The sequence below is a fragment of the Acanthochromis polyacanthus genome, chromosome 5 (assembly GCF_021347895.1).
Source record: "Acanthochromis polyacanthus isolate Apoly-LR-REF ecotype Palm Island chromosome 5, KAUST_Apoly_ChrSc, whole genome shotgun sequence".
Classification (NCBI taxonomy): domain Eukaryota; kingdom Metazoa; phylum Chordata; class Actinopteri; family Pomacentridae; genus Acanthochromis; species Acanthochromis polyacanthus.
This window is the reverse complement of record NC_067117.1, coordinates 31,854,954-31,869,045: the sequence shown is the minus strand read 5'-3', so window position 1 is coordinate 31,869,045 and position 14,092 is coordinate 31,854,954. Positions and strand designations below refer to the sequence as shown.

At 41.8% G+C, this 14,092-nt stretch overlaps 1 protein-coding gene across 1 annotated transcript in view; it reads left to right on the top strand.

Annotated features, from left to right (window-relative positions):
• The first annotated feature begins 12,445 nt into the window (after positions 1–12,445).
• The window catches only part of rims4 (regulating synaptic membrane exocytosis 4), a 50,781-nt gene continuing 49,134 nt past the window's right edge, over positions 12,446–14,092 (top strand). The window contains exon 1 of the mRNA XM_022208401.2: positions 12,446–13,795. Within this exon, the coding sequence (XP_022064093.1) occupies positions 13,699–13,795 (97 nt within the window). The 5' untranslated portion in view covers positions 12,446–13,698. The remainder of the gene's footprint in view (positions 13,796–14,092) is intronic.

Below are 14,092 nucleotides of genomic sequence, written 5' to 3'. Positions count from 1 at the left end.
TTCTAAAAAAAAAACAGAAATCCTACATTTTTGACAATGCCATATGGGGGAATGAGCAGCCTTGGTGGAATACTTTGCTCTCTGAGTGCTTTTCTAGTTTTTTCCACTGTTTTGTAATTGCTTCTTTTCCAATGATTGAGCGTGGAACAAGTACCGTTTTCAGGATAAACTTGGAAGTCGTAGTAGTTATTGTTTGGCCACTATGTCCTGACTGACTGAGGTTCAGCACGGTTTCTGCACCCCAACTCCCAAAAACTACATGTCTATACAACAAAACTGCAATCTCAGGTATGCTTTAAGAGATTTGTACTTTATTGTCGCTCATTGTCAGCCAACCAATCTCATATTAAATATGATGGGATTCATCACCTTGTAAAACCAGAAAATTAAGAAAAATATTCAAACATATTGCAAAAAAGTCATATTTTAAGCCCCCAGAAAATGATATTTTCCTAAATCTAACCATGCAGCTCTGGTGACTTAAGCCTATCAAACAGTAAATGAAAGCTGAAAGTAAATGAGTGGCAATGAAACTTAAGAATAATGGTTCCATATGAGACAGAAACCCCTAACTCCTGAGTAAAAGTCCACTGACATGAATGTCATGGCTTCCTCCAACTGGAGACCTTTCCTCTTACCTCACAGGTGCAAAGACGAATTTGAACAAAATTACACGTCTTTCAAAACATGTAGAATGCAGCCTAGGTGTGTAGAAACACAACACTTCTGGGACACAGGGTTGGCTGCTTGGTGTTGAATGAACTATTGGGGATTGTGTTGCATTGTGGGAACTGTAGGCACCAGGATTTAGCACAAAATGACAATGCAAAAGATAAACCATTAGCATCTGCAAAGACACTCAGTGTAGTTTTCCTTGTATTCTTGCTCTTTTACGCATGGTCATGTCCCGACGTCAGCCATGCAATTGTTGTAACCATGGCAACAAAGGCCCTTTAACCTTATCAGAGTAATAATTTCAACCTAAACAATAATTTTTGCCCGAACCAAGTTGCTCTTGCATATAATCGGCTGTTCATGTGTTGTGACATGAGCTCATAAGACAGGTTTGTTTTTCAACTGGCCATTTGACAGATGGTGTTCTCTCAAAAGAGGCATCAATTAAGAAAAAATGCTTCTATCAACAAACATTGTATTTATTCATTTAAACCCACAGGATTCGCTTAATTTAGTTTGACAGCTTCAGGGGTTGGAAATCTGTTCCCTTATTTAATTTAGTAAAATCTGCCTGGAGGAGCTCCTAACTAACCTGTAGTATTATTGTGACATTTTCATTTAAATAAATGTCAATTTTGGTCCAGTTTATGAAGCAGAATAGCGTATTTTTTTTGTTTGTTTTTTACAACCCAGAGCCACGTGTTTTGGATTCCATGCAAAAGCATATTTATCCCAAAAGAAATGCTGCTTATGTTTTGGTCTTGATTTCATGTAATAGCTGTAAATTGTTTCCCCATCAGTATGAGTCCAGGAAAGGTTGAGCTTCACATAACCAGGTTCAACAGTAAGAGTAACCGTTATGTCATATGATGACTGTCGATCAGGACTCCAAGTCCAACGAATACAGAACCTCAGGACAAACATGTCACGTCATGTTGTTAGATAGATGGTGTCTGGGAGCTGCAGCACAAAAGCAAATCCTCAGTTCGCTCCTGGGCTGCAAAGATGGAGATAAAATTAGTAATAAATAAGCTTCCATCTAGTTCAGGCTGGTGCTGCATCAGAAGTGTAAGAGTTGCTTCTTTTTGATGATGGTGCCCTTTTCTGTGACACAAACAAATGTGTGATAGACTCAAAGGTCCTGTATTGTTTCTTTTCAGCAAATTACTGAAAGTCTTCCACATCCCCAGAATGTGTCTTTTATGTTTTCAGCTCAAAATACTGAAAAGATTTCACCACAAATGTGTAACTACTGGCGTTCTGTCCGAAATGGACTGTTTTTATGCAGTAACGCTACTGCTGTCCCCGCCCCCTTTAGGAAGAAAACTCTCTCTGCATTTGTGATTGACAGAAAAACAGAATTTTACATATAATTATTGAAAATTTTACAGAAGATTGGCTGTTTTTTGACTCGTACATATGATGATTTTGTCAAACAACAATGCAATTAGCATATTACTGTTGCCGTTCGATTGTCTGACAACAGAAACAGAAAAATATTAGTGGTGGGGCGCGATTAAAAAAATCTAATCTAATTAATTAGAGGCTTTGTATTTAAATAAATGCATTTTTGTCAGAAACCAATATCTGACGCAACAAGCACAGTTTTCCCAATTCAAATAAATTTTAATTGATGACTTTTATTCACATATTATTACCTCCGCCAGGAGGTTATGTAATCATCGGAGTTTGTTTGTCAGCATAACTCAAGACGGATTTTCACCAAATTTTTACAGAATGTCCGGAAAAGCAAAAGTAACAATCGATTAGATTTTGGAGGTGATCCGGATCACCGTCTGGATCCAGGATTTTTTTGAAGGACTCTGCACAATTAAGAGATGACAGACAAAAAGATGGCCTGGCAGAGGTCTGCGCTCTCCGAGTGCTTTTCTAGTTTTTTTATGTAAGTAATTAATTAATTGAATTGAAGGTGTTAAAGTCTCAGCCCTCATTTGGATATATAGATGAAACTTGTAAAACCAAGAAATCAAATTCAGACAAAAGCGCAAAAGATTCCATGGAGAGATGACTGGTGAAAACAAGTGTTAACGGACAGAAAATCAGAGAAAAAAAAGGTGAAAACGGTGAAAGAACTGACAGGTGGACAAACAAGCTCATAAGAAGACACGAGCAGACGAGTAAAGACGGCCGATGATAGCAGCAAGGAGACAAATGGAAATGCAGGAAAAGCAAGACAGGGGAGCAGATGGAAGGAAAAGGCAGGGAGGCCGAGAGACAGGCGGTGACATGGAAAAGGCGGAGACAGAAGCTGAGGCAGGTAGTCGTAGTAAAAGGTCAATGCTCCTGTGATAAGGTGTGCTTGGACAGCATGCTCACAGCGAGCGGCCGAGTGCTTGTCAACACGATACCAGTGCACTTCACTGGCCACAGTACACTCAGCTGAGCACAGAAGGACGAAGGCATCGCGGTGTGAAGAGCCTTTAAGACACTGAAAAGCCACTGAAAATAACACAAACATGAATGAGGAGCCAGGGGAAAAATGACAGTGAGTAAAAGCTTGTGCTCTCCCAAAGAAAAAAGACAGGAAAAAACAAAATGACACAGTTGTTTATGACCAATAAGAGAAATAATTTGTTTGCTGTTTTCTTCTGGGTGAAGTTATAATAGATGGTAGATTGTTAAAGTCTGTAAGGCGCCTCCAGAATGAAGCACCGTGTGTCACAGCTGACACTAAAGCATAAATAAAGTCAGATTAACTGACAAGACTGGATTATTGTGACAATATTTAACGTGCAAATGCTGAAGGCGGAGGACAGTGAAGTACAGTTACACTTTATACACTCAGCAAGAACAAAGGCGGATCTAGAGCAAATATTTCACCTATATTTGAAAGACAAAATAAATGACTTCAAAGAAAAAGGCAAAAAATCAATGCAACTTTATGAGAAAATCCTCATACTTTAATGCCTTTGCTTTCCTAATGAAGTCAAGCAGAGGAGTGTGCATACATCCTGGTCGTAGTTAAGTTTTTGCACACCACAGCTGCCAACATTCATCACGGGGGCTGAGCCTGCAGCAGCAGCAGCCAGAAGAAACGAGTTGCATCACGCTGCCCTCAGTTTCTACTACCCTTCTCCGTCTTCCAATCCCAGTCAGGGTTGTGTTCAGGTGATTCTATGACGAAGCTAAATGAACGGCTAGCGATCTGACTGCTTAAACGAGTCATCAGTGGTGTTTATGATGATGAATTATACTGCAGATGATAAACCACCCTCATGTTTTTTGGATTCTGTAATCAGAAGAGTAAATTTAGTCGGCTAAAAAGAACCTAGGCGCATGCAGAATGCAGTCCTTAAATTGTCAACGTGACATCATTTCAACCATGTTTGAATGGCTCTTATGCGTGTCATACAGCAACGATTAGGTACAGAATGTGTACCGTAAGTGTCGTTGTATTCATTTAGAGTTAACTGCATAGCTTCAAGTATCTGCACAAGGTTTGTTATTGCTACGGTTTTGCGAGTATGTCAGCATGTAACCAAAAAATGTATCACTTACCCGTATTACTGCACTGCACATGCTGCCTTGTAGTGTGGAAAATAGCCATATATAGACTCACAATGGAGTCTATCAGAATGTACTGAAGTGGGCCAAAATGCAGGACTCAGTTTGGAGGCAGATTGCAGAAAACACATGCTAAAAAGGTGCAAAAAAGGCTTTCTTTAGTTAAACCTATGCAAACAAAAACACAGATTGAGGCAGATTTCTGGGTGCAACTTGAAGGCACAAAAAAGACTGAAAAGAAATAAACTTCACCAACCGGAAGTTATGGCATGAAGGACACTGACAATGGAAAGACAGTGGACTACAGATACCCAAAGGTCTGATTATCTCACGGAACGCACAGAACAACAAAACCAGACCAAAATACCAATAAACAATTAAGCAAGCAAACATGGACACACAAGGAAGGTAATTTTAAATCGGGGCGGCATGGCTCAGTGGGTAGAGTGGCCGTCTTGTAACTGGAAGGTTGCCGGTTCAATCCTCGGCCCGTCGAGTTCATGTCAAGGTGTCCCTGAGCATGACACCTAACCCCTAATTGCTCCTAATGGGTTGTGGTTAGCACCTTGCATGGCAGCTCCCACCATGGATAAAAGCGCTATATAAATACAACCATTTAAATCTAAAGCCGTAAACAGATGTTGTACTGGACCGTCATGATGAAGAAGGAGTAAATCCAGAAGACAAAGCTTTTGATCAATGTCCCAACCTCCACCTGTGGTTAGGAGCTCTGGGTAGTGACTGAAAGAACGAGATCGCAAGGGGTTGAAATGGGTTTAGAGAAGGAGTATGGAGGTCAGAGTTGAGTCTGTGCTTTTTCATGGTCTAAAGGAGTTAGCTGGGTGGTTTGAGCGTCTCATTAAGAAGCCTCCTGGGTCTATGGAGGTTTGTGGGCATTTCCAACTGGGAGCAGATGCAGAAGTAGATCCAAAACTTACTGGAGGGATCATATATCTTAGTTGGCCTGGGAACAATGTAGGATCCCCCAGAAGGAACTGGAAAATGTTGATGGGGAGAAGGATGTTCCTGGATAAGCAGAGGAAAATGCATAGTTGGAGGGGACAACTACAATGTAAAAACCGACAAAATATACACAAAATATGTGGCCATAAGGAGCAAACATTACTGTTTGACTGTCTGATTACTGTTTTATGCAGACTGTTTATTAATCCCAAACTCAGCTTAAGTATCGCAGTGACAAAACATCAGTAATAAACTTCACCAGGACTCGCCTCTCCTTTGTAAAAATGTGCCTGTTCCAAAGACAGATGGAGATCACTTTCATTTTACCACACCTCTTAGGAAAAAAGTCACTGAAGGTCTTAAAATTTATGTTTTTAATTTTTATGGCACATAAATTTACTTTATTACCTCTCACAAGGAGGTTGTGACTTCATTACTGTCTGTTTGTCTGTCTGCCAGCAGGATTATGATGTAACTACTGGGCCAAATTTCAGAAAACTCCATGGATGTGAGGACTAACAGAAGATTTAATTATGATTTCATGCAGATCTGGTTTACGTTGTAAAATCATAGAAGTGGACTATTGGCATTGTGGAGATCTATACTCTCCAAGTAGCCTAGCCACGCTACAGCCATGTTTCTGATGGCACAAGGGTCTAGGGAAGCTCGACAGGGAGGGAGGCGGGCTAAAAGGTTGTCTGTCAAATCCCTCTGCAGCAATTGGGTAGGTATACAACCAATCAACCCAACGAATAGGCTGACGTAGTTCCAAGAGCACCGGCGGATTGTGGCTAAGTCCCATTAGCTTCCCAACCAGCGGAGCCGCGGAGCCAACTGGTGTATTAAGGATTTGCCATATCCCGTCAGCATAAGTCCAAATACGTCTTTCTTCTCAATGAAACACTTCAGTGCCGTCCTTTGTTTATCTTTCAAGTTGAATTTTAGCTTCAAATCTTTAAGGGCTGTGGCCAAAGCCGAGTCGAAAGATAACTGTTTATTGTGCGCCGGTTGTTTCTGTCAGAATCGTCGTGCCTCTGTCGTCACTACGTTACGCCCGCCTTCTGACTCTACACTTCATGGTGATTGGTCCGGCCAGTTTTAGGAGAATCCAGCCTCAAGCCTTATGGAGGGTAACTAGACCCACAATGTCAGAGAATTAAATTCGTTGCCATGGGTTGTCTAGCGCGGCTAGGCTACTCTCCAAATACAGTTCGACTTAAACAATGGAATATTTCTCTTAATTAAAGAACATAGTTAGTGCATCATAACCATTTCATTATTACATATCTAGATGTTTCAAGACTTTTAACACACTACATTACCACTAAAGCCCTTTTCAGACATGGGATACCTAGCATAGTTGAGTTAATAAATTGTCAAAATTAGGGTTGGGACTTTTAAAATAACACATTTAATCACAACTTTCTCAGTTCAACAATTGATGAACACTCCAGCCCAGTAGAGGGTTGTAATAAACCTAAAGTCTGTTTGCACAGGATGCACTGAGTGACGTCAGCGCACAACGAAGTTTGGCGAACAGCGAAGGAAGACCGCATTGAGCTAGTTGGGTGGAAAGTTTTCTTTTAAAAATCTTCCCAATAGCAGCTTGGATAAAAGCCTGGTTGTGTTCAAATTGTGCAACAAAGAGTTTTCTGATCATCGCAGCACTTCTAGCCAACGGTATCATCTCAATGCAAAACACGTTGCTGCGAGCACAGACACGAGATCCAAAGCTACGTGTCCACAGGGATGCTTTTTTTTTTGCCTGCCACTAGTGTCACTAGATGGTCACATGACTGTCCTTCAGACCTTCAGTCTGGTAAAAACATCAGAGCAACATGGCGGCTTGGTTGCAAACTTTCTCTCTTATTACAAAAACAGTGCAGGAAAAAGTAATTCTGAAAGAATTTGAGGCGAGAAATAAGCAGCTGAATCTGTCCTCGTTTTAGTTCAACAGCAGCTAGTTTAGATGTTCAACGAAAGTTTCACGATGCGTTGGACCTCCGCTCCCCGCGCTGTGTTTTTAGAAATGAAACTACTTTATGCAAATGAGCTCCGGGGGTGACGCGCCGCAATGCAACCAGCATGCAATGTGGTGCATTTCACATAGACAATGCAAGAAATTGACCTGGATCCTGTGGACATGTACCTGTACCTTTAGCTATGACAGTTCTGGTTGTAGCCATCCCATAATAGACCGCTTTTCAAGACACTGAAAGTGGTTGAGTTTACAAAAAGTCTTAACATGTTAAATCTAATCGCTGTAATTGCACTTTAAGTTTGCAGTAATCAGTGTAGCAGACAGATGGAAAATGCAAATAAATATGAATGAAACATAAACATTTTTGTAGTTTAAGTTCATGTATATGTCTAATCAGCGATTCAGTCTTCAACCAAATTTTGTTTGAATTGAAAAACTTTACTTATTGTTTCAAGTATTGCTATTTGCTAATTGCCATTAATCACAATGAAATAATTACAACGCCTCTAATTAATTTGAATAATGTTTTTAATTGCATCCCACCATTAGTCAAAATGTTGGCATTTTGTCATTCAGACTATATATATAAGAATGATGTGTAGTCATGGGAAAATAAACTTAAGCCCACACCTAACCAATAGCAGGATTGCTGTTTGGGTCGAAATAGAGGAAAATTTACTAAGAAGTAGAATGAACTTTTCTCAAGAGCAAACACTTCTATTGATGGCAGATGGTGGAAGCAGTGGAGGGCGGAGGGAAAAAATTACTTTTTCTAATCAAATTGTTGAAGAAAAAAGTCTGAACGGAGAGGAAAGGATTGTTCTCGGCTGGCAAAAAAAGAAAAAAAACAAGGTTGAAGAAAACCGTCAGCTTGAAACATTTATTGTACTTCATCACATCCCTTAACGGAGGCTGCTAATTACAAAGTTTACCTATAAGATTAATTAACTATGTGAAACTCACTTTTTAGCAAAGGACCGCCTCTCCAGAAGGCTGGTTTTTTTCTTTAATCAGTGTGTTTACAGGAGCTGCTCTGATCAGAGTTGCCACTTGTGACATTTTCATAAATGCAATGTGATATATTAGTAACCCATTGTTCTCTGACCAGTCATTTGTCTGTGTGACATTGTGGAATGAACTCTGGTGTTTAACGCATAAACAACTTGATCATTTATGTGTGTGCACATTTGAAGTATATTTAGTTTATCCACCAGTGTGTTGTGGTTACGCACAAAAAATAAAAGAAAAACATGAAATGATTCACATTTTTCTGTGTGCAGTTGTGTATTTGTATGTCTTGGCTTTGGGCGGCGTGTCAGTGTTTGTTTGTTCTCATTTAGTGTGTAAGTACGAGTGTGTCTGTCCGTCCCCTATGGCTTCTATCTATGGAAGCAGAGAGATGAATGGAACCCTGTGAAGCAGCGTTGATTACACAGTGTATCTGCTCCCTCCTTCGCTCTCTGCTGCACAGACAGAAAGACAAACGGAGGGAGGGAGTGAACGCCGTGGAGACAAAGACAGTCGGACTCAAAGGAAGGGAAGAAGAGGTGAGAAAGATGGAGGAATAATTGCAGCAGGAAGAGAACTCAGAGGGAGACTAATAAATACTAACAGGGGAGAACATTATAATTAAAAAGTATTCTTCAGAGGAGGGGGCATTTTCAACAGTCAGAACTGAATGCTCACCACTGACTTTATTGGTCCTGCATTTGCTGGCTTCACTGAATGTTAATTTAAAGTGATATCACAGAAACACAAATTTGTTTCTGAGATTAGAGCGCTCTCTGTTAGTTTGCAGTATATTTGTGTGCACAACAAGATATGGGCATGCTGTGTTTTATACTTTACTGGTCCTGCAAGGGGGAATTCTCTTTTTGCATTTCCCAGCTTGCTATGAGGCTGGAATCAGAGTGGTGGATCACCGACACTAAGTCACACCTGGAGAAGAAAGGGCCCTACAGTAGCACTAATAGCAACATCCTGAAGGTTCAGGAACTGGAGCGGGCCTTAAGGGTTACATAAACATCAAGTTCTTGACAAACTTGGGAAAAACTCCAGCAGAAATCTTTGTCATGCTGCAGGATTTGTAAGGAGAGCAAACAATGCCCTGTACACGTTTCTACGAGTGGCACAAGAGGTTCAGAATGGGGCAGAATGACCCAAAACAGGATGTCCCTTAGCAACAAGAACTGATGGCAACATCAAGAAGGTAAAGGAACTGGAGCGGGCCTTGAGCGTTAGATTAACATCAAATTCTTGCTGAACTTGGGAAAAACTCCAGCACAAATCTTTGTCATGCTGAAGGATGTGTACCAGGAGCAAACAATGTCCTGTACATGTTAGTGCTAGTTACACAAGAGATTCAGAATGGGGCAGAACGAGCCTAAACAAGATGTCCCTCAACAACAAGAATTGATAGCAACATCCAGAAGGTCAAGCAGCTGGTGTGGCGTTACTGTAGACTGATGATCACAATGTTAGCTGAACAACTGGAGTTGAAGAGGGAGTCGTTTTGGACCATCTTATTGGATGATTTGCATGAAGTTGGTGCGAAAACTGCTTTCCAAAGACCAAAAGACCTGCTGTGTGGATGTGTCCTGGGATGTTCATCACTGTAGATGAGATCTTCTACTATTAACCTGAGATCAGGCAGAAGAGCTTCCAGTGGGAAATGTCAGTTTTCCCCACTCCAAAGAAAACCCTCATTCAGAATTGTCCAAAAAAAGATGGTCCAGACCAACTCTTCAGTAAATCCCATTAAGTCCACCATCATTCTGATCGTCAGTCAATCACTTTGCACTAATTCTTCAACCTTCTGTTGTTGCTGTAACTTGTTCTTGTTGAAGAACATCCTGGTTTTGGCTCTTCCTGCACAGTTCTGAAAGGACAGCTAGAAACCCTCCTGTGAACAGAAAGATAATAGGCCAACTGAAGTGTTACTTTTTGTATAAAGTGTTGAGATGTTGGGTAACACATGAATTTCTTTATTGTGTGGCTGCTGATCGGCAACCAGTGCCCTGTTTGTTTGTTGTTACATCCAGATGATTTTGGTTGGATCACAGTCACTTGACAAATCCTCCTCCAATGACTTATGTCACATGGAATGGACCACTTGTCTGATTCAGATTCCAATCAGAAGCTTGTAGTAATATATTATCATGCACTTTAGCTTGCTTTTTGACTTGATACATTTTAAAGCCAAAGTTTATATTGAATTACATAAACTAAGAAATAGGGTGTGTTCCAAAATCCATACTACCATTTTATATTAATGTGTCATTCCAGAAAAAGATTTGTTGAGACCCAATGCATAAGCTGTCAAAAGTCGCATGCAAGAAATACAGGCTCCAACGAGTTGGATTTTGAAGTTTTCAAGTTGGCATACTTTTCCCACCATTCTGACCCACAGTCCTATGCACAGCTGTACCACAGTGTGTTGTGTGAGGATAAACAAGCTTGAGCCGCCATGAAAGCACAGATGACAGCTCATTTCACACCACAGACTGCAATGATCAAAGCTTAAGGTGCAATATTAAGACGAGGTTGTATGTCCTAATCTTATGCATACTGCATGAAGCACAACGTACTCTGTGACAGCAGCTGTAGTATGTACTTTAAGTAAAAAGAACAAGTGTGATTTGGAGAGCAGCCATTCGGTCCTGTGTTCAGGCATTGTGATGCATTTTCAGCAGTTTCAATGAATTTTAAATAGTTTATTTGCGTAAGAAGCAGAAGCACTTCAGACTTTCGCTCTTTAGAAAGTTGAAAATCAGTAATTTAGGCGATACGTGATGTAGCACAAGACTGCTACTGCAGGTTATCCTCAGCGCACACACACACAGATGGTGAATTCTGAAGCAGAGTTTATTGCTGCCAAGACCGAACATAACTCAGTTTCTTCTTGGAACAAAACGACCCTTTCCTAGGACTGCTACCTGGGTCTCGTGGTCTGGTTGGACTCAGAATGGCAGACCCTGCTTCCAGCAAGCTACTGCATAAACTGATTAGTCAAAGCACCACAGATGTGCCAATTAACAGATCCTGGCACCGCTCCTGAACCAACCTGCTCCAGTTCTATTCTGTAACTGAGCAAAACCACAACGCCCCTGCCATGCGTGGTGTTCATGGGACAGTGATGAAATGGAATAGTCCACAGCGACCCTATTCTCCTGCTGTTTATACACTGTGACTTTACTCAGTAATGATATACACTACCATTCAAAAGTTTGGGGTCGCTTAGAAATGTCCTTAGTTTTTAAAGAAATACAGTTTTTTCAATGACAGTAACATTAATCACAAAACCAGTCTAGACATTGTTTATGTGGTAAATGACTATTCTAACTGGAAACAACTGATTTTTAATGGAATATCTCCATAGGGGTACAGAGGAACATTTCCAGCAACCATCACTCCTGTGTTCTAATGCTACATTGTATTAGCTAATGGTGTTGAAAGGCTAATTGATGATTAGAAAACTCTTATGTTAGCACATCAATAAAAGTTTGAGTTTTCATGGAAAACATGAAATTGTCCTGGTGACCCCAAACTTTTGAATGGCAGTGCATGTAGAAGTCTCTTAATCTTGATCTTAACTTACCTAAATTTGCAACACTCATCCTATTCCCCCCCGCCGCCTTTTAGCCTAAATTATATAGGACAATGTAGTGAGACGGGAAAGTGGGAGGACCTGCAGCAATGGGCAATGGGTTGAACTCGAACCCATGACTACTGTGTCAGTGACTATAGCCCTCGTTTAAGGTTTGTCCGCTCAACCAGTTGACATACCAGGACATCCCCACCAATCCTATTCATATGTTGCAAAGCACTCTGGATCAACAGCTGTTGTATTAAATGTATCATATGAACTATAATGAGTTGTCTTGACTTGTGGCATTAGTGTTGGAAAGACAACATAACTTGATTATGGTTTCTCATCATGAACCCAAAGAATGAAACACAATCATCAACTTGTTGGGCATTTTAAGTTGTGTCTTTGTGGAAGAAGGTTATCTGAAAAACAGTCAGATTTGTGGTGAAATGTACTTCACTGAACGTCCTTGAAGAAAAAAGATATCCCGGCTCTTATCTTCCTGGATTTCTGATGATTTGGGACACACAACAACTTGCTCTGCCCTGCATCGCCTCGACTGTCCCACAAGCCCCGCCCGTATTCCTTTATTGGCATTCTGATTGGTCAGTCTGTCAGCAACAGTCTGCTCTCCCTCCACGCCTCCCTCCCCTCTCCCCCTTACATCCTCCCTCCCTTCCCCTCCCGCTGTGCCTTTCTCTCCATGCAGCTTCGCTGGTGAATGAGTCCAGTCAGACACAAGCTGTTAAACAGTGCAGCCTTCCTTTCTCTCTCTCTCTCTCTCTCTCTCTCTCTCTGTCACACCATCTCTTGCTCTCTCTCTCGGTCCTTTTCCCATCTTTTCGGAGCAGACAGTCAGTGGAGCATCGGCATCAGAGCAACACAGGACTGACGGAGGAGGCAAGAAGTCGACAGACCTTCGCTGACAGGAACACAACACTGAGATTATTGCAACAGCCACAGCAGAACATTGACTGTAACACCGCTAAAACAGAAGCAACAGATTGCCCTCAGTTGCAAATTGTTGCTGCAAACTGATGTTCCCCCAGCTGATTTGCGTGTGGAAACGAAGCAGATTGGCTCCCACAGCTGGCATCTCCTGGGCTTTTGAAAGTCAGTTACTCTGCTTGAAAGAAATGCCTCTGCTCCGTCCAAAGCGGGAGGAAATAACAGCACTGAGCGACAGAAGCCAGAAGCTTTGAGTCAGTCGGAGAGCAACACGTTTCACGCTGGGTGTCAGGATCACCTCTACCACCAGCGTCTCCTCCCATCTTCCTTCCATCATCGGGATCTAAAGAAGACTAGGCTCTGAATGCACAAGCAGGAGGAGGACGTGTAGACTGACATGCAGAGTGCAGAGTTCAGAGAGTTTCGCAGTGAAACAGAAAGAGCGAGATCAGGTTTTATCGGTACGAAGACACAGGAAAGATCCAGCGACAGACATCAGTGAGTCTCACCTCGACTTCTGAGGACAAGAAAGGGATGAAGAGGAGGATGAGCACAAGTGTCAGCAAACAAGAGGCCAAGCACTAGAGGAGAGATGACAGGAAAAGAGAGATTCAACACTGCAGCACACAGTCACAGATAGAGAAGAAATATATCATTCATTAGACTCCACATCAGTAGTGAGAAACTTACTCTGTCTCGCAACACAATTTTGTTCTTTCTAGGATGTTTTTGCACCCGTGGAGGTTGCATCTCATCTGACATACAGAGAAAGAGGAACATCAGAGTCTTTCTTTCAACTTGTGCTGCCGGTTGCTGCAAGTAAAGTTTTCTGCGCCGATCTCGATCGGTGTGAGCGTTCCGGAGGTTCCTCTCTTGACTCTTCTTTTCGGGGTGAGGTGGATCTGCCGTGGGGGGCAGCTGACAGCCATCCAAGACGCCGCGAGCCGTGCTCCGCGTGAAGAATGCCCAGCCGCGCTTGGCCAAGCCGGCCGACCCGGGCCCGACGGCGGGCCTCTACATGGAGAGATCGCAGAGCCGCATCAGTCTGTCGGCGTCTTTTGAGGCCCTTGCCATCTACTTCCCTTGTATGAACTCCTTCGACGAAGACGATGGAGGTAAGTGGGAGTGAATGCACACACTCAGCCAAAGCAAGACTGAAAACAAGGACCACAAGGCACATTATTTATCTCTTGTCTGCTGGAAAACTGATGCCACAAGTCAGAAATTATGTAAATCTGACATGACTTTTCAGACAGACTCATTCCAACTCGTGCACATCATGTGTTGCTTATTTTGATCTTTTTATAGAGATTCCAACACCCAAAAGGCACATTTTTAGTTGACAACATTTTAAATGCTAGATCCAATGTGACTTGCCAGCATTTAGCACTGAAACAATTAGCTGATTAATG